General features: G+C 45.9%; 1 protein-coding gene, 1 long non-coding RNA gene and 1 pseudogene across 2 annotated transcripts in view; 1 reads left to right on the top strand and 2 right to left on the bottom strand.

The window, feature by feature from the left end:
- Window positions 1-20,390, bottom strand: part of LOC128690810 (F-box/LRR-repeat protein 7-like) — a 146,186-nt gene that overhangs the window by 38,467 nt on the left and 87,329 nt on the right. The window contains exon 2 of the mRNA XM_070088191.1: window positions 5,249-6,036. Within this exon, the coding sequence (XP_069944292.1) occupies window positions 5,249-6,036 (788 nt within the window). The remainder of the gene's footprint in view (window positions 1-5,248; window positions 6,037-20,390) is intronic.
- LOC128690809 (uncharacterized) overlaps window positions 1-20,390 on the top strand; it is a 101,134-nt gene that overhangs the window by 63,950 nt on the left and 16,794 nt on the right. The window lies entirely within an intron of this gene.
- On the bottom strand, window positions 2,763-2,869 carry LOC128690993 (5S ribosomal RNA; annotated as a pseudogene).

The following is a 20,390-nucleotide window of genomic DNA, read 5'->3' as shown; positions in this document are numbered from 1 at the left end:
CATGTACATCCTGAAGTCTACTAAACAGTCTTTTATCTACCAATACATAGTACAACACACTACTGTCATTACACCCTACATCATATCTTCTATACTTATTTATCCTCTTTTCTAAAAATTTGTATTACCTATAACCAAACCCCTTTCTATACAAAGCTTAATCAAAGGGCCCCCATTATCATTTACACCTGGCACCCCAAACTTACCTACCACACCCTCTCTAAATGTTTCTCCTACTTTAGCATTTAGGTCCCATACCACAATTACTCTCTCACTTGGTTCAAAAGTTCCTACACACTCGCTTAACATCTTCTAAAACCTCTCTCTCTCTCCTCTACACTCCTATCTTCTTCAGGTACATACACACTTATTATGACCCACTTTTCACATCTGACCCTTATTTTAATGCACATAATCCTTGAATTTGTACATTTATATCCCCTCCTCTCCTTCCACAACTGATCCTTCAACATTATTGCTACCCCTTCCTTAGCTCTAACTCTCTTGGATACTCCTGACTTAATTCCATTTATATCTCTTACTGAAACTTACCTACCCCTTTCAGCTTTGTTTCATGTAGAGCCAGGACATCCATCTTCTTTTCATTCATAACATTAGCAATCATCTCTTTCTTATCATCTGCACATTCAAGCATCCCAGTTATATCAAATTTTTCTTATTCTCTTTTTTAGTATTTTCTACAGGAAAAGGGGTTACTAGCCCACTGCTCCCAGCATTTTAATCACCTCATACAACACACATGGCTTACGGAGGAAAGATTCTTTTCCACTTCCCCATGGAAAATTGAGGAAATAAAGAAGAACATGAACTATTTAGAAAAAGAAGAAAAACCTAGATGTGTGTATGTTATCCAGCATGTTTATAAGACAGAAAAAAGACACCAGCAATCCTACCATCATGTAAAACAGTTACAAGTTTCTGTTTCACACTCACTTGGCAGGATGGCAGTACCTCCCTGGGTGGTTGCAACCAAGGAGAAAATTACCATATGCTTAGCTGATGTGCGAGTGATAAAACAACAATCCCAGTAGAGTGCAGTGAAAATTGTATCTTGAATAAATATTGTGTATATCCTTTGTGATAACCAGTGTACAGCAGAGTGATAAAAGAATCCAAAAATAGTGAAGTGTAGCAGTGTGGGACAATCTACCCATCCTGGTGTTGACATGTGTTTCAATGTACAGTGGAACTTCGTTTTCCATGATTAATTCGTTCCAAAAAGTCTGACGAAAACCGATTCATACGAAAACTGAAGCAATCTTTCCCATAAGAAATATCGTAAATCCAATTAATCCGTTCCAGACACCCAAAAGTATTAACAAAAAATACATTTTACAGAGAATAACTATAGTTTTACATACAGAAAACAATGAGAAATAAATATAAATGACTAATGAAATGGATAAATAAACATTTAACATTACTTTTACCTTTATTGAAGACTCCTGTTGGCGTATGGAAGATGGCGAGGAGGGGAGAGGGAGGAGGAGAGGTTATTGTTTGGAAGGGAAATCACCCTCCATAAGAACTTCAGGTATCAAGGCCCTATCTGGGGTTACTTTCCTTCTTTGTCTTTTACTGGCACTAGGTCCAGCTTGAGAGTCACTGGATCCCTGTTGCACCAAAAATATGCCCAGAGAGGTCTGTTTCTGGTGTCTCTTTAAGATTTGCCAAAAATGGGACAAGGTATTGTCACTGAACATATTTCAGGCACAGCTTGCAACAGATTTGTTAGGGTGATATTTCTCCACATAACTCATTCCACTTTCATACTTTGCTACAAGTTCTTTCTTGAATTCTATCATGTTTCTCGCCTTCTTTATCAAAGGGCTGACACTCAGAACTTTCTTTGGTCCCATGGTGGCTTATTAGCAGTCGCACTCAATAAACAAGTGCAAAAGAAATGGATTATTATGAAATGTTTCGGATGAACACGCGGAGTGATGCTCACTTAACAAGAAACAAAGGCAGACTGAGTCACAATGCATGGGATGCTTTGTGTGGGCACGAGTAGGCGGACGCATTTGGTACTGCAACTCTATGAAAACTGAGCATATGTACAAAATCTGGGACAATTTCGACGAAAAACCAAAGCCTATGAAAACCAAGGCATACAAAAACCAAGGTTCCAATGTATACACAAAGGTTTGAGTTACCACATATAATGAATTGTCTAGGATACCGATACATAGAAGAAAGACTTAGTGAATCTAAATTATCAGTGGAATGACTCAAGGATAGTGATTAAACATAATGGAAGTGTTTTAAGCTAAAATGTGGCACTGCATGCGAGAAGTGCGATGTACCCTAGGGTGGTGTTACAGCCATATGCCTGGCAGTGCTGCTACCAGGCAACCACACAGGCCTACCATATAGTACCCAATACCACAATAACCTAATCTTAGCAAGAAAACATGTGCTTTACTTGTGTATGTGTGGAGCTTGGGAAATGTACCCAAATTGGAAAAGTCTGTGTGTTATGCACCATATACATGTATGTTGTTAATCGATAGAAAGTCTCCGTATTAAATACATTCCACATACCCATGTATTGACCCTCTAACACCCCACCACCTGGGTGCAGAGCAGAAAGGTAAAGTGAAATCAGGTTCTTGGGGTACCCAGATTGCAAGCAGGATACAGGATGGCAGTACAGTATACACATGGAGTATACCTGGAGAGGGTTCCAGGGGTCAATGCCCCCACGGCCCAGTCTGTGACCAGGCCTAAAAATTTATGCCAATAGCATTTGGTGTTCCCAGGTGGTCACCCATCCAAGTACTAACCAAACCCAACATTGCTTAACTTTGCTGATCGTACGAGAAGCAGTGCGTTCAATGTGGGATATGTGAAAAAGCTCCTGGAAAAAATCCAGAATTACATGCAACTATTTTTTTTAACAAACATCATGTCTCCTGTGCAAGAATAAACACTGCATCCAAAAGTGACATCCATCTAGAAAGGTTTTTCTGGATCTGCAATAAGGATGTGGAACTCTGGATAGGTATCAGAAAAGTACTCAGGAGGTTAATAAATAATAAGTATGAAAACAAAGAGGAACTATTGGATAGTATACCCAAAATATATAGAGCATGGGAGGCTGGGAAAGGAGTAAAGTTTAACATTCAGAATGCCCAGTCTACAACAGCTGACCCATAAAAAGACACCCACTGGGAAAACTACAGGAAACAAAACCATCAACTAGCTCAGTCCCCAGCCCTAGTGCTGACAGACTCAGCCCCTAGCCTTAGTGCTAATCCGGATTCGGCTAATGACTCAACGACAGCCATAGCCCCTATTACAGATGTAGTAGAGGAGTCTTCTTCTGGGGAAAATGATGACCTCCTGAAAACAGATGTGGTGTCTCTGGCTTGGCTATCAAAGGCCATAGTGCAGTTTTAGGATCTGCACATATTGGGAATACATCCAGTACGAATTGTATCCAACCAAAAGCAAAATGGTGCAAATTCTATAATTTGCATCAACTGGAAAACTGGAGGAAATAATAGCTAGAACTTAGTATAGTACAAACTTTAATCACACAATAGAGTGGAAGAGTAATGTGAAGGACTTGGGAGTGGTAATGTCTGAGGATCCCACCTTCAAGGATCATAACAGTGCCACTATCATATCTGCGAGGAAAATAATAGGATGAATAATGAGAACATTCAAGACGAGATGCCAAGCCAATGATGATCTTTTTTAAATCACTTGTTCTCTCTAGGCTGGAATACTGCTGAACAATAACAGCTCCACTAAAGGCAGGTGAAATCATAGAGCTCGAGAATGTATGGAGAACCTTTACTGTACATATCAGTTCCATTAAACACCTTAACTACTGGGAATGCTTGGAAGCACTTGACTTGTACTCACTGGAGTGCAGGCGAGAGAGATACATTATAACCTACACCTAGAAAATCCTAGAGGGACTAGTCCCTAATCTGCACACAGAAATCACTCCCTACAAAAGCAAAAGACTTGGCAGGGGATGCAACATACGCCCAATGAAAAGCAGGGGCACCATTAGTACACTAAAAGTAAACACCATGAGTGTCTGGGGCTCAAGCCTGTTCAACAGCCTCCCATCAGCCATAAGGGGAATTACCAATAGACCCTGGTTGTCTTCAAGAGGGAGCTGAACAGATACCTAAAGTCAGTGCCGGATCAGCCGGGCAGTGGTTCGTACATTGGATTACATGTGGCCAGCAGTAACAGCCTAGTTCATCTAGCCCTGATCCACCAGGAGGCCTGGTTATGGACCGGGCCGCGGAGGCGTTGATCCCCGGAATACTCCAGGTATCCACAAATGATATGAAGTGACACCTAAAAACTTCAATAACAATCCCAACCTTCTAGGTAGGCTATACCAGTATTCAGAAGTGTTGAAGAATTCTTCAACACTTGGACGAAGACCTACTTCGACTAGTGGATGGTACCACTATGACCCCGCCTCCGCCTGCTTCACCTCACCTCACTACAGTATATAAGCCACGTCTACGGCCCTATGCTGTACATTCTACAAGATTGATGGACTGAACACATCGACTCCAGGCTGAGGGACTGATTACCTCATACTCCTCCTCTCCTTACGCCTTCCTCTTTGTATTGGACTGATGAAGCCACTGTGTGGCGAAACGTTTCCTGAATAAAGATTCCCATATGCTGCATAAGTGTCTCAATCTTCAACATTTCTAAGTTGTCAACAAAAACCTTGGAGGAAGAACGAACACTACCTGAGTATGTATATGACCGACTCTACAGTAAAGTAGCATAAAAAATATTTCTTGTTTTTTTTTCGGTTATATTCTACTGAAAAAATGTTCTACAAACCTATAAGGATTTTTTTTTAAGAAACTGGAATTTGTATACCTCTTTTGAGCTACCAAACAATGACAGCTGAGGGGACTGAAGATTTTAAACTGACAACTACACAATCCAATAATAATTCAAAACTTTCTCCAAGATATATCAGCACTGAAGGTTTGAAGCCATTTGGATTAGGCATTCACAAATTATATCACAAAAACCACTACAATATTTCAGTTCTGACAGTTCAATAAATTGGCAATCTACACCTATACCCATTCTCCTGGCGTTATATGAAACTTACGGATTTAACGCTTCTCATGAATATAATAATCAAGGTATGACTGTATAACACTAAATAGTGAGTAATAACACTGAATACAGAACCACTGAAACACGTGAGTGTGTGGGTGGGACTCACCTTCTCCACGTGGACACAGCCGCCAGAGTCTCTGGCCAAGAGTCGTGTGATCTGCTTGATGGCCCTGTCTGCATGGATGGCCTCGCTGGCCAAGGTGATGGTAGACCACAATCTGGGGTCCCAGGCCAGCACGTACCACCGCCGGCACACTCGTGCACACTGACACACTGCATTTGTTGGTAGGAACGACAGGATTCGAACCACTAGTTCATCGCTCAACTTATCGAAAGGGGACGACCGCGCTACCCTCTTCCCTTTGTACGTTGCCAAGAGTTGGTCTGTGCTCTCCAGCTGTTGCTGCTGCTGCGGCGTCGTCTGCTGCTGCTGCGGTGGCACCTGGGGAAGCTGCGGTCGCGGAGACGACCGCGGACACGACGACAAAGCTGACAGATCCAGAGCAGGAAATGGAGAGGCTCGCACGTCTGACCACGGTGAGGGCGTGGTGCGGTCTCTGGTGGGTGTGGTGCGGTCTCTGGTGGGCGTGGTGCGGTCTCTGGTGGGCGTAGTGCGGTCTCTGGTAGGCGTGGGCGTCTGTCTGGTGACGAGGGTGTGGTATCCTAGGTCGTGACCGGGGCTGACTCGCCCCAGAGTGCCACCACCCACGTACACCGAGGGGGACATGCGACCCAGCTTGGTGGCAGCGGCGGGGCGGCCCTCCATGGCTTGCGGGCGGGGAGGCGGTGGGCTGAAGGGCGGCGGGGGCGGTGGGTCGGTGGCAGGGTGGCAGGTGGGCGGCGCCTCGCCCACACCCTCACTGTCCTCGTCTTCACGACCACCCTCACTCACGTCTGCAAAACAAACAACAGACTAATTAACACTGTACCACTAATTTTACAAAAATAAACAGATTCTTAAATTTTGATACAAAAGAAAAAATAAGAGACGGCATTATTGCCCCATTATCATGGCCTTTACAGCTAAAGAAGAGATACATGTTAATAAATAAGACACATGGGAAACAGGTCTTTTTAGGCCGAAATGTTTGGCCTACACAGTAAGCCACTTCAGTCAAATACAGAGGAGGCAGCAGAAGCAGTAGAAATGTAAAAGATACGTACTGAACTGTAGATAAGCAATGATCTCTCTACGAGTTGTGACCTTGGAAAGTCTTAGAGTACTTGAACAATAGAACAAGCAGCAGACCACCAGCACAAACAAGAGTGCACATGAACAAGCCAGGTACAAGCAGCAGACCACCCAGCACAAACAAGAGTGCACATGAACAAGCCAGGTACAAGCAGCAGACCACCCAGCACAAACAAGAGTGCACATGAACAAGCCAGGTACAAGCAGCAGACCACCCAGCACAAACAAGAGTGCACATGAACAAGCCAGGTACAAGCAGCAGACCACCCAGCACAAACAAGTGAGACATGATAATGAGCGGAATGATAACAAAGGGAAGGGGGGTAGGTGAAGGTGGGGGAGGATATTGGAGTAGGAGGAAGGGTATTGGAGTAGGGGAAGGGGGTAATGGCTCGGGTACAATGTTGGGCTGTGGTCGACACGGGGGGTATGGAGGGTAGGTTAGGGTAGTGAGGAAGAGAGGGTGGAGAAGCTGATAGAGGTGGAGGAAAAGCGAATAAGAGTGGAGGGAAGTGAGTGGAGAGGAGACAGAGGTTGAGTAAGAGTGGACAGACTCTAGTGGACACGGATCTTCCTTTGACGATCACCATTATACGGAGGTCACAACGGGTCTTGATCAGACTCCTCTGGGACCAGTTGCACCTTCGCAAGCACTATCTGAAGGATGCTTGGGGGGAGGAAGATGTTTCAATGCCCCTGCGGCCCAGTCCCAGACCAAGCCTCCTGGAGGATCGAGGCTTGACCAACCAGGCTGTTACTGCTGGTCCCATGCAGTCTAACGTACCACATTCCGGAGTGTCAGTAACTGATTTGATGAATTTGTCCAGTTCCTTCTTGAAGACAGCCAGAGGTTTCTTGGTAATTACCTTTATGCACTGAGAGACGGAGCTGAAAGAGTCGGGGACCTCTGACACTCAATGAGTTCTTAGTGTACTCGTCTCGCCCCTGCTTTTAAACAGGTAGCGCTGCATGACCCTTGTCGGTTTAGCGCTTTATTTGAATATAATAATTTTACAGAGGTATTTTGCACCGACTGCCAAGTCTTTTACTGTTACAGAGAGTAATTTTAGTATTCAGGTTTGAGACCAGTCCCTCCGGGATTTTCCAAGTGTAAACTATTATGTACCTTTCTCGCCAAGGTTTCAAGAAATATAATAGTTCAGTAGTAATCCAGTCTGGAGAGAACAAGTGATTTGAAGAGTATCATCACTGACTCAGCATCTCTTGCCTGTTATGTTGCAAATGGTATAAAATACCGACAAGCTGACGATTAAGACGTGCAACAGTTGAGTATCTTTATTGATGAAAAGTTTCGCCTACACAGTAGGCTTCTTCAGTCAAACACAGTGGTAGCAGGTATAGTAGCGAAATGAAGATGATGTAAACAGTCCATCAATCTTGGAGTAATAGTATTTGAGGTGGTCAGTCCCTCAGCCTGGAGAAGAGTTCAGATCCACTGTCTGGAACGATATCATTCTGTCACACAGGATGGGTCAAATACAGTGTTGAAATGTGTCGGTCAGAGCTGGTAGACTTCAACATTGTCAGCTTGAGCTGACAGACTTCATTAGGAGAAAGAGGATATCATCAAGTATTCCATTAGATTCATCAGCCACAACAGCTTCAAAGGCTTTTTTCCAACAGAGCTGTAGTTACTAACACAATAAAAAAAGAGCTTGTGGGTAGAAAGGAAAAGCGAGGTAAAAACGTTAAGTGGTCTGACCACTTATGGTAAGGTTTTAAGTGTTTTTTATCAAGTAGTGACGAGTGTACTACTGCAGTAACTCGTAATTTTTATTCCATATAGTCAGTACGATAACAGGTTCCAAGGCGTGTAAATAAAGTCTAGATTATGAGTAAGACGCACGTGCAACAGTTGGGTATCTTCAATAAAGGCACCTAACTGCTGGTCTTGTATCTTACTCATCAACCTGTCGGTATTCTATAATATCCTTAACAAACAAGTCTAGAATAAACTGGGTCCACATCTTTATTTGTAGTGTAAGAATGTATTACGGGAGTAACCTCGTATAAAACTACCATGTCTAAAGTCTGAGTCCACGAACTCAACCTTGATGACAACACTGAGGCTGAAGGCGACGCAGCAAGATATAACCGCAGGTCCTTCCAACTACAAACTTGATAATTGTTGATTATGATGGCTTACACTATGTGAAGCACTAAACCCGCGCGGGTTATTTAGTGCAATGAGTGGTGGAGGCTCTGTCCTCCGTCCGCTAAGCTGAAGACGGAAGCACTTAATAATAATAATAATAATTATAATATTATTATTATTCATGGGGAGCGCTAAGAGGAATGGAAGGCATTCAGGTTCAAACCAAGGAAAGGGAACACGGGGATAATTTCGTAGATGAAGGACCCCTCACTGGCACACACTAATATCCCTTGAGGGGAAAAGAGCGCACTTGACTAGGCAGGATAAGTGCGCTGGACTCGGTTAACCAGGACAAGTGCGTTAAACTACTTTGTACGTCTTACCTTTACTGTACTCTTGAGTCGAACGACAACATACAAACTGTGAAGTATGTAGCAGAGTGAGCGTCATGAGCAAGCCGGCTCATACCAGTCTTTTACTTGGAAAATATGACTGCTGCTTGTATAAAAAAATCAGACTGCTGACAATGATTTAATATGCTCTTTAATGAGATTAAAACGCCAGTATATATATTCCAGCAGATTCGTCTACGCTCTCAGTCCATCAGTCAGGAACTGCTTCAGTTACATCAAAGCATTCACAGTTCTTCCCCAGTCCCCTACTCCTAAATGGGCAAGGAAGGAATAGTGCAGAGTGCGGCACAAATTTAAAATGTTGTAAAATATTAGGGTAAAAAAATTGATGCGAATCAAAAGAGGAATTCTCAAGTTATCTAAGAGAAGTAGGTGTCAGATCAACCAGGCTCTGATGGATATGTGGGTCGGGGGGATGGGGTGCCCACTAGCAGCAACAACCTGGTTGACTAGGCCAGCACCAGACGAACCTGGCCCAAGGCCGGGCTCTGGGAATAGAAAAACTCTGGGATTTCATCAAAGGCATCACAATTTCTTCAATATAACGGAAAATTGGGACACATGCACCCAAAACCAATTCAAATCTTACTTTGAAGGTTAACTTCTGTCAAGCGGATAACACACTCAAGCATTACCACACAAGTACCAGTATTTTATGTTTCTCAACCTTCTCTGGTAAGACAAAAAAAAAAAAGGCAAATTGAGACTAACATAAGTGAAAATTAATCCACAGACTTCTGTAAGACTGACAGCGTTTTAAAGTTTAACCAAACAAAGAAATAATATTTATTGGTATTTCTAATCCTGGAGGGTTAGCCACTCAGGATAACCCAAGAAAGTTAGTGAGTCATCGAGGGACTGTGTCTTATTTCCAGGATGCCACCCACACCAGTCGACTAGCACCCAGGTACCTTCTACGGCTAAGTGAACGGGGCAGCAGGTGTAAGGAAAGACGCTCAATGTTTCCACCCACGCTGGAGATTAAACCATGGACGCTCAAGCCTGTGAGACGAGTGTTGCCTACCAGGCCACGGGACACCGTAATATTTAATTTGTTCTGACAATGGTTTTAAGGTTACACATGTTATTAACGCATAAAAGTACATGCAGATTTAACTTAGGATATTTCAGTGTGATAGAGAGAGAGAGAGAAGAAGAATGGGGGGGGAGGGGGAGGTACGCCAGCGCAAACTTAGTGCTACATATTTGTTCCGACAGGGAGGAATGTGTTCTAACCCCCCCCCCCAAATGATGAACGACCAACCCCCACCCATACCCCAGCACCAGACTGTTTCAAGAGAACACTAAGCTACCACCTCCCTCCCTCAGGCAAGAGTGTCATAAAGCTCACTGAATAAGAGGGTAGGTAGGTAAGTGCAGTGAGAGCTTGGTCAGGGAGGGTCAGGGCTCCAAGGGCAGGTTGAGTCCCGTTTGCTTTATAACAGGTAAATGTATGCGTGAAATCTGGAAGCATTGTTAGATGAGAGGTGCACTGTTGTATATATGTATGTGTGTGTGTACTCGCCTATTTGTGGTTGCAGGGGTCGATTCATAGCTCCTGGCCCCGCCTCTTCACTGATTGCTAGGTCCTCTCTCTCCCTGCTCCATGACCTTTATCATACCTCGCCTTAAAACTATGTATGGTTCCCGCCTCCACTACTTCACTTTCTAGGCTATTCCACGGCCTGATTACTCTATGACTGAAGAAATACTTCCAAACATCCCTTTGATTCATCTGAGTCTTCAACTTCCAATTGTGACCTCTTGTTTCTGTGTCCCTTCTCTGGAACATCCCGTCTTTGTCCACCTTGTCTATTCCGCACAGTATTTTATATGTCGTTATCATGTCTCCCCTGACCTTCCTGTCCTCCAGTGTCGTCAGGCCGATTTCCCCCAACCTTTCTTCGTAGGACAATCCCCTTAGCTCTGGGACTAGTCTTGTTCCAAACCTTTTCACTTTCTCTAATTTCTTGACGTGCTTGACCAGGTGTGGATTCCAAACTGGTGCTGCATACTCCAGTATGGGCCTGACGTAAATGGTATACAAAGTCTTGAACGATTCCTTACTGAGGTATCGGAACGCTATCCGTAGGTTTGCCAGACGCCCGTATGCTGCAGCAGTTATCTGATTGATGTGCGCCTCAGGAGATATGCTCGGTGTTATACTCACCCCCAGATCTTTTTCCTTGAGTGAGGTTTGCAGTCTTTGTCCATCTAGACTATACTGTGTCTGTGGTCTTCTTTGCCCTTTCCCAATCTTCATGACTTTGCATTTGACAGGGTTAAACTCAAGGAGCCAGTTGCTGGACCAGGCTTGTAGCCTGTCCAGGTCTCTTTGTAGTCCTGCCTGATCCTCGTCCGATTTGATTCATCTCATTAACTTCACATCATCTGCAAACAAGGACACTTCTGAGTCTATCCCTTCCGTTATGTCATTCACATATACCAGAAACAGCACAGGTCCTAGGACCGACGCCTGTGGAACCCCGCTTGTCACAGGCGCCCACTCTGACACCTCGTCACGTACCATGACCCATCACACACAGCAATGGGTAGGCAGGTTACAGTGTAGGTGCAGGCAAGGTGACACATCACACACAACAAAGGGGAGCCAGGTTACAGTGTTGGTACAGACAAGGTGACACATCACACACAACAAAGGGGAGCCAGGTTACAGTGTTGGTATAGGCAAGGTGACACATCACACACAACAAAGGGGAACCAGATTAGTGTTGGTACAGGCAAGGTGACACATCACACACAACAAAGTTGAGCCAGGTTACAGTGTTGGTACAGGCAAGGTGACCCATCACACATAACAAAGGGGAGCCAGGTTACAGTGTTGGTACAGGCAAGGTGACACATCACACACAACAAAGGGGAGCCAGGTTACAGTGTTGGTACAGGCAAGGTGACACATCACACACAACAAAGGGGAGCCAGGTTACAGTGTTGGTACAGGCAAGGTGACACATCACACACAACAAAGGGGAGCCAGGTTACAGTGTTGGTACAGGCAAGGTGACCCATCACACAGAACAAAGGGGAGCCAGGTTACAGTGTTGGTACAGGCAAGGTGACCCATCACACACAACAAAGGGGAGCCAGGTTACAGTGTTGGTACAGGCAAGATGACACATCACACACAACAAAGGGGAGCCAGGTTACAGTGTTGGTACAGGCAAGGTGACACATCACACACAACAAAGGGGAGCCAGGTTACAGTGTTGGTGCAGGCAAGGTGACACATCACACACAACAAAGGGGAGCCAGGTTACAGTGTTGGTACAGGCAAGGTGACACATCACACACAACAAAGGGGAGCCAGGTTACAGTGTTGGTACAGGCAAGGTGACACATCACACACAACAAAGGGGAGCCAGGTTACAGTGTTGGTGCAGGCAAGGTGACACATCACACACAACAAAGGGGAGCCAGGTTACAGTGTTGGCACAGGCAAGGTGACCCATCACACACAACAAAGGGGAGCCAGGTTACAGTGTTGGCACAGGCAAGGTGACCCATCACACACAACAAAGGGGAGCCAGGTTACAGTGTTGGCACAGGCAAGGTGACCCATCACACACAACAAAGGGGAGCCAGGTTACAGTGTAGGTACAGGCAAGGTGACATCACACACAGTGTCCAAGACCTACGAAAACTTTTAGACCCCCCAAATTTCATCAGAATGAGTGAACAATGAAAACTGCTGAGACACTTAATATCTGTTTCGAATTACTTTCAGTGTATACACTGAGGTCTACACACTGTAACACCACTGGTAGTACCACTAGTGGGACTACCAGTCTGAGTGACCAGGAACTACAAAGTTACTATGATAGCATCTGCCTCCCTACCTCCACTTGATCAACATAGCACCACAATGACTGTACCCAGCTAACAAGATTCCACCATTTTTCTGGGATATCCGAACGTATTTGAAGATCCTGTATGACCCTCAGGGATTTAGAGCTTTTCCAAGAATATAAGAAAAATATATTGTACCCCATAATCATCTCTCTCTTAGCGCTTTATCTTCCAAGTATCTTCAAAGTTCAGCAGCTATAAACTGTCCTTGCTGCATACCCATCATTACTGGGACTGGTCCGGTTGCAAACTTACGGACCTTTCCAAGTTTGTGTGTGTGTGTATGTGTGTGTGTGTGTGTGTGTGTGATTGGTCAGCCGGGGGCTGCATGATGAAGCTGCGTATTGCAGTATGAACCTGATATAAATTATGCCTCCAAACAAGTCATTATTTAAGTTCCTGAAGTCTCTTAAAATTCACTAGTTCAAGTTGCACAGCTGATGTGCTCCTCAGGTGATATGTTCAGTGTGATGTTCACTCCCAGATGTTTTCCTTTTTGTTGGTGTTTAAACTAGTTTCTCTCTTTGTGTGTGCCGTTTCTTCCTCTCATGAAAAATTACACACATGTGCAACATAAGGCTATCTTCATTGTAGACGTTTCGCCATCCAATGGATTTATCAATACAAATTCAAGGACATAATGATAAGACAGTAGAGCTATATACAAAAGATGAGGTAATCAGTCCCTCAGCCCTGGAGCTGTGTGTGTGTGTGTACTCACCTAGTTGAGGTTGCGGGGGTCGAGTCCGAGCTCCTGGCCCCACCTCTTCACTGATCGCTACTAGGTCACTCTCTCTGAACCGTGAGCTTTATCATACCTCTGCTTAAAGCTATGTATGGATCCTGCCTCCACTACATCGCTTCCCAAACTATTCCACTTACTGACTACTCTGTGGCTGAAGAAATACTTCCTAACATCCCTGTGATTCATCTGTGTCTTCAACTTCCAACTGTGTCCCCTTGTTACTGTGTCCCATCTCTGGAACATCCTGTCTTTGTCCACCTTGTCAATTCCTCTCAGTATTTTGTATGTCGTTATCATGTCCCCCCTATCTCTCCTGTCCTCCAGTGTCGTCAGGTTGATTTCCCTTAACCTGTGTGTGTGTGTGTGTGTGTGTGTGTGTGTGTGTGTGTGTGTGTGTGTGTGTGTGTGTGTGTGTGTGTGTGTGTGTGTGTGTGTGTGTGTGTGTGTGTGTGTGTGTGTGTGTGTGTGTGTGTGTGTGTGTGTGTGCGCGCGCGCGCTCGTGTGGGTGTATGACCCACTTAATATTTGTATTTATAAGTCATTACAATTGTGACCAGGTGTGGACGTGTCATTGGCTCATTACTATGTAAATAACCATGTATAGGAGAGAGGATGATTCATTATCTTTGTAACTCGCCATGACTGTGACCAGATCTACCTGGAGTTCATTACCTTTGTAACTAGTTCAGCTATCATAACTTTGGGGTCCAGTCCCTGGACCCATTATGTACCTCTGTAATCTTTTGACTACCACCCACAGGATGGGTATGGGGTTCATAATAAAGATATTAAACTAAACTAAGCCCTGGAGCTGGTGATGAGCACCGTAGTCCTCAAGACTACGGTTCTCTTCACCAGGTAGTTAGTAGTATCACCCAGGGAGGTACTACCGTCCTGCCAAGCGAGAGTGAAATGGAAACCTGTAATTGTTTTACAAGATGGTAGGATTGCTGGTGTCTTTTTTGTCTCATAAACACGCGGGATAACAGGTATATCTTGCTACTTACGCTTAGGTCACATTACACACACACGCACACACCGCGGTTGAAATACTCGGAAAAGTACATGAGGGTGTTCCTAGACAGAGACAGAACACAAACAGAACGACATCAGCTGAGGGAGAAGACAAAAAAGTGAAAGGAGCTACGAAAGGAGACAAGGTTGAAACCAGCAGAGGTCAATCAGAGCAGAACAGAGCAGCAAGTGCAAGCACACACAGAACTATCCTCAGAACACCATCCCAACACAAACTACAATCCACACTCACAGCTTCCACCCAACACCCAGCTGCTGCTGTTGTTGTTTGTCCGTTGATTCGACGAGGACCATCTAGTCATCCTGGGGTAGAAGTTGGCCAATCCGTGCACAAAACGTTCTCTGGCAGTGTGGACAGGGAAGGGTGGCGGCATCGAGGGGTCTGATGGCTCTGGTCTTCCTCGCCTGCCTGCGCTGCTCAGCTAGTGAGATTCTGCTTGCCTCGCAGGATGTTGCTCCTTTCTGGACAACTGCTCGCCAGTCATTCCTGTCCTGAGCTATCAGCTCCCACATTGTGTGGTTGATGTTGAAAGCTTTCAAAGCAGTCTTAAGGGTGTCCTTATAGCGCTTCTTTTGGCCTCCTTGAGAGCGCTTTCCATGCTGCAGTTCGCCAAACAAGAGTTTCTTTGGCAGCCGGTGGTCTGGCATGCGAGCAACGTGACCTGCCCAGCAAAGCTGTGTCTGCATTAGGATGGTGTAGATGCTAGGCAGGCCAGCTGTAGTCAGCACTTCTGTGTCTGGGATCTTATCTTGCCATTTGATGCCAAGAATTTTTCTGAGCCGTGTGGTGTGAAAGTGGTTCAACTTTCTGGCGTGACGTTTGTAGACAGTCCAGGTTTCGCAGCCATAGAGAAGTGTGGTGAGGACTATGGCTCTGTACACCTTGATCTTGGTGCTTGTGGTGATGCCTCTTTGGTTCCATACATTCTTGTGGAGCCTGCCGAAGGTGGCACTGGCTTTGGCAAGTCTGGCATTCACCTCATCATCGATGACAATGTTTCTGGAAAGGGTACTGCCGAGGTAGGTGAATTTGTCTACGGCGTTCAGTCGCTGCCCATTGATGGTGATGTTTGGCTCAACATATGTCTTTCCCGGAGCAGGCTGGTGCATCACTTCAGTCTTCGTTGTACTGATTGTCAGCCCGAAGTTGTTGCAGGCGTCAGAGAACTTGTCAACACTGTGCTGCATGGGGGCTTCTGAAGCAGCGTTGAGGGTGCAGTCATCAGCAAATAGCAGGTCATTGATGGTGTCAGTTACAGCCTTGGTTTATGCTTGAAGCCTCCTGAGGTTGAAGACAGACCCATCTGTATGGTACCTGATGCCGATTCCTGCATCTGTGTCCCTGAATGCGTCTGTAAGCATGGCCGAGAAGATCAGGCTGAATAGGGTGGGAGCAAGCACGCAGTCTTGTTTCACTCCATTTGAGACTGGGAATGGTTTAGACGTCTCTCCGTTGTCTTGGACTCTGGCCAGCATTCCATCGTGAAGTTGGCGTACGATGGCGATAAACGTCTTTGGGCAGCCGTACTTTGCCATGATTCTCCAAAGGCCCTCTCTACTAACGGTGGCGAAGGCCTTGGTCAAATCGACGTAGGTGGAGTACAAGTCGGCGTTCTGTTCCTGACATTTCTCCTGTAGCTGTCTAGCAGCGAACATCATGTCGATAGTCCCGCGATCTTTCCGGAAGCCGCACTGGCTTTCAGGTAGGAGTCCTTGCTCTAGATGTTCATTGAGCCGATTGAGTAGAACTCTAGCCAGGGTTTTGCCTGCGATGGAGAGCAGGGAGATACCACGGTGGTTGTCGCATGCCTGGCGGTTTCCTTTTCGTTTGTAGAGATGCATGATGGAAGCATCTTTAAAGTCCTGAGGAACTGTCTCGTACTGCCATACAAGCTGGAAGAGTTGAAGTTTCTCTACCAGTGCCATTCCGCCTTCTTTGTAGACTTAAGCTGGGATGGCGTCAGACCCAGGAGCTTTGCCACTGGACAGTTGACGTATTGCTTGCTGAGTCTCCTCCAAAGTGGGGATGGCATTCAGCATCTCGTTGGTCGGAATCTGAGGTAGACGTTCGATGGCTTCATCGTTGATGGTGGATGGACGGTTCAGCACACTGTCAAAATGTTCTGCCCATCTCTCTAGAATTTTCTTCTTGTCTGTGAGCAGCGTTGACCCATCTGCGCTGAGGAGTGGTGATGTGCCAGAGGTGGTAGGGCCGTAGATTTCTTTCAGGCTGTCATAGAAGTTCTTCATATCGTTTCTGTCTGCAAAGCCCTGAATCTCATTGGCTTTGTTGCTTAGCCAAGAGTCTTGCATTTCACGCATTTTTTGCTGGGTATTGCTGCGTATGTTTCTCAGTGCATCTTGCTTCGCTGTGGACTTTGGGTCATTGATGTGGGCCATGTAGGCCTTTCGTTTCTCTTCCAGCAGCTGCTGGATTTCTGTGCAGTGTTCGTCGAACCAGTCCTTGTGCTTCCTGGTAACGGGTCCTAGACACTCCATGGCTGTGCTGTACACTGTATCACGGAGTGCGATCCATGCTGCTTCAACGTTTTGAACGTCCAGCACGACAGACTCCAAGCGGGTTTCCAGGATTTCTGCAAAGGACTGCTTGACGTTGTGGGCCTTCAGCTTGCCGACGTTCAGGCGTTTTGGTGGTTTCGCACCCTGAGGGCGTCTCCTGGGCTGGACACGGAGCTTGAGTTTTGAGACGATGAGGCGATGGTCTGTCCAGCATTCTGCGCCACACATGGCCTTCGTGACTCCTACATCCTGCCTGTCCCTCTTCCTGACGATGACATAATCAATGAGATGCCAGTGTTTGGAACGCGGGTGCATCCACGATGTCCTGTTGCGGGTAGGGAGGCTGAAGACGGTGTTGGTGATCAGAAGGTCGTGTTCGGCGCAGGTCTACACCCAGCTATAGAATCCCACAGTATGCTACCAGGTCTCCCACCCTCACAGGCCCCCCAAACCACAGTGTTGGAAAGGAAACTGAAAGTATGGTACACAAACACTGATGGAATAAGAAGTGGGAGGAGTGGCACGAAAGAGTCAAAGAGGCATCACCGGACATCATAGCTCTCACAGAAACCAAGCTAACAGGTATGATAACAGATGCCATATTTCCAACGGGATACCAGATCCTGAGGAAAGACAGAGGTAACGGGGGGGGGGGGCGGAGTGGCACTGTTGATCAACAACCAATGGAATTTTGATGAGCTGGAGGAGACAGCGGAGAAGCAAGCAATTACATAGTGGGAACACTTCACTCTGGAGGTCCCAAGGTGGTAATTGCAGTGATGTATAACTCACCACAGAACAGCAGGAGGCCAAGGCAAGAGTATGACGAGAGCAATAGAGCAATGGTTGACACACTGGCTGCAGTGGCCAGAAGAGCTCATGCAAGCAGGGCAAAGCTCCTGATCATGGGCGACTTTAACCACAAGGAGATCGATTGGGAGAACTTGGAGCCACATGGGGGCCAAGACACATGGAAGGCTAAGATGATGGAGGTGGTACTGGAAAACTTCATGCACCAACACGGAAGGGACACTACAAGAGAGAGAGGAGAGGATGAACCAGCAAGACTGGACCTAGTATTCACCTTGAGTAGTGCAGATATTGAGGACATCACATATGAAAGACCCCTTGGGCCCAGCGATCATGTGGTTTAAAGCTTCGAATACACAGTAGAGCTACAAGTGGAGGGGAAAGCAGGAAGGCCAGGACGAATGAAGCCAAACTACAAGAAAGGGGACTACACGGGAATGAGGAACTTCCTGAACGGGGTTCAGTGGGACAGAGAATTGGCAGGGAAGTCAGTTAATGAGATGATGGAATATGTAGCAACAATGTGCAAGGAGGCTGAGGAGAGGTTTATACCCAAGGGTAACAGGACTAATGAAAAAGCCAGGATGAGCCCATGGTTCACCCAAAGGTGCAGGGAGGCAAAAACCAAGTGTGCTAGGGAATGGAAGAAATATAGAATGCAAAGGACCCAGGAGAATAAGGAGAGCAGTCGTAGAGCCAGAAATGAATATGCACAGATAAGAAGGGAAGCCCAACGACAATATGAAAACGACATAGCAGCGAAAGCCAAATCTGACCCAAAACTGTTATACAGCCACATCAGGAGGAAAACAACAGTCAAGGACCAGGTAATCAGGCTAAGGAAGGAAGGAGGAGAGACAACAAGAAATGACCATGAAGTAAGTGATGAACTCAACAAGAGATTTAAAGAAGTGTTCACAGAGGAGACAGAAGGGGCTCCAGAAAGACAGAGAGGTGGGGCACACCACCAAGTGCTGGACATAGTACACACAACCAAGGAAGAAGTGAAGAGGTTTCTAAGTGAGATAGATACCTCAAAGGCAATGGGGCCAGATAACATCTCTCCATGGGTCCTGAGAGAGGGAGCAGAGGCGCTATGTGTACCCCTAACAACAATATTCAATACATCTATCGAAACAGGGAGATTCCCTGAGGCATGGAAGACAGTAAATGTAGTCCCAGTCTTTAAAAAAGGAGACAGACATGAAGCACTAAACTACAGACCAGTGTCACTAACATGTATAGTATGCAAAGTCATGGAGAAGATTATCAGGAGAAGAGTAGTGGAACACCTAGAAAGGAATGATCTCATCAACAGCAGCCAACATGGTTTCAGGGACAGGAAATTTTGTCACAAACCTACTGGAGTTCTATGACATGGTGACAGCAGTAAGACAAGAGAGAGAGGGGTGGGTGGATTGCATTTTCTTGGACTGCAAGAAGGCGTTTGACACAGTTCCACACAAGAGATTAGTGCAAAAACTGGAGGACCAAGCAGGGATAACAGGGAAGGCACTACAATGGATCAGGGAATACTTGTCAGGAAGACAGCACCGAGTCATGGTACGTGGCGAGGTGTCAGAGTGGGCACCTGTGACCAGCAGAGTCCCACAGGGGTCAGTCCTAGGACCAGTGCTGTTTCTGGTATTTGTGAACGATGACGGAAGGAATAGAATCCGAAGTGTCTCTGTTTGCAGATCACGAAGTTGATGAGAAGAATTCATTCGATCAAAGACCAGGCAGAACTACAAAGGGATCTGGACAGGCTGCAGACCTGGTCCAGCAATTGGCTACTGGAGTTCAACCCCACCAAGTGCAAAGTCATGAAGATTGGGGAAGGGCAAAGAAGACCGCAGATGAAGTACAGTCTAGGGGGCCAGAGACTACAAACCTCACTCAAGGAAAAAGATCTTGGGGTGAGTATAACACCAGGCACATCTCCTGAAGTGCACATCAACCAAATAACTGCTGCAGCATATGGGCGCCTAGCTAACCTCAGAACAGCATTCCAACATCTTAATAAGGAATCATTAAGGACCCTGTACACCGTGTACGTTAGGCCCATATTGGAGTATGCGGCACAAGTTTGGAACCCACACCTAGCCAAGTACGTAAAGAAACTAGAGAAAGTGCAAAGGTTTGCAACAAGACTAGTCCCAGAGCTAAAAGGTATGTCCTACGAGGAAAGGTTAAGGGAAATCAACCTGACGACGATGGAGGACAGGAGAGATAGGGGGGACATGATAACGACATACAAAATACTGAGAGGAATTGACAAGGTAGACAAAGACAGGATGTTCCAGAGATGGGACACAGCAACAAGGGGACACAGCTGGAAGTTGAAGACACAGATGAATCACAGGGATGTTAGGAAGTATTTCTTCAGCCACAGAGTAGTCAGCAAGTGGAATAGTTTGGGAAGCGATGTAGTGGAGGCAGGATCCATACATAGCTTTAAGCAGAGGTATGATAAAGCTCACGGTTCAGGGAGAGTGATCTAGTAGCGATCAGTGAAGAGGCGGGGCCAGGAGCTTGGAATCGACCCCTGCA

This window comes from Cherax quadricarinatus, chromosome 24 (genome assembly GCF_038502225.1).
Source record: "Cherax quadricarinatus isolate ZL_2023a chromosome 24, ASM3850222v1, whole genome shotgun sequence".
Taxonomy (NCBI): domain Eukaryota; kingdom Metazoa; phylum Arthropoda; class Malacostraca; order Decapoda; family Parastacidae; genus Cherax; species Cherax quadricarinatus.
Note: the sequence above shows the minus strand (reverse complement) of the source record. Positions and strands in the feature narration are given on the sequence as shown.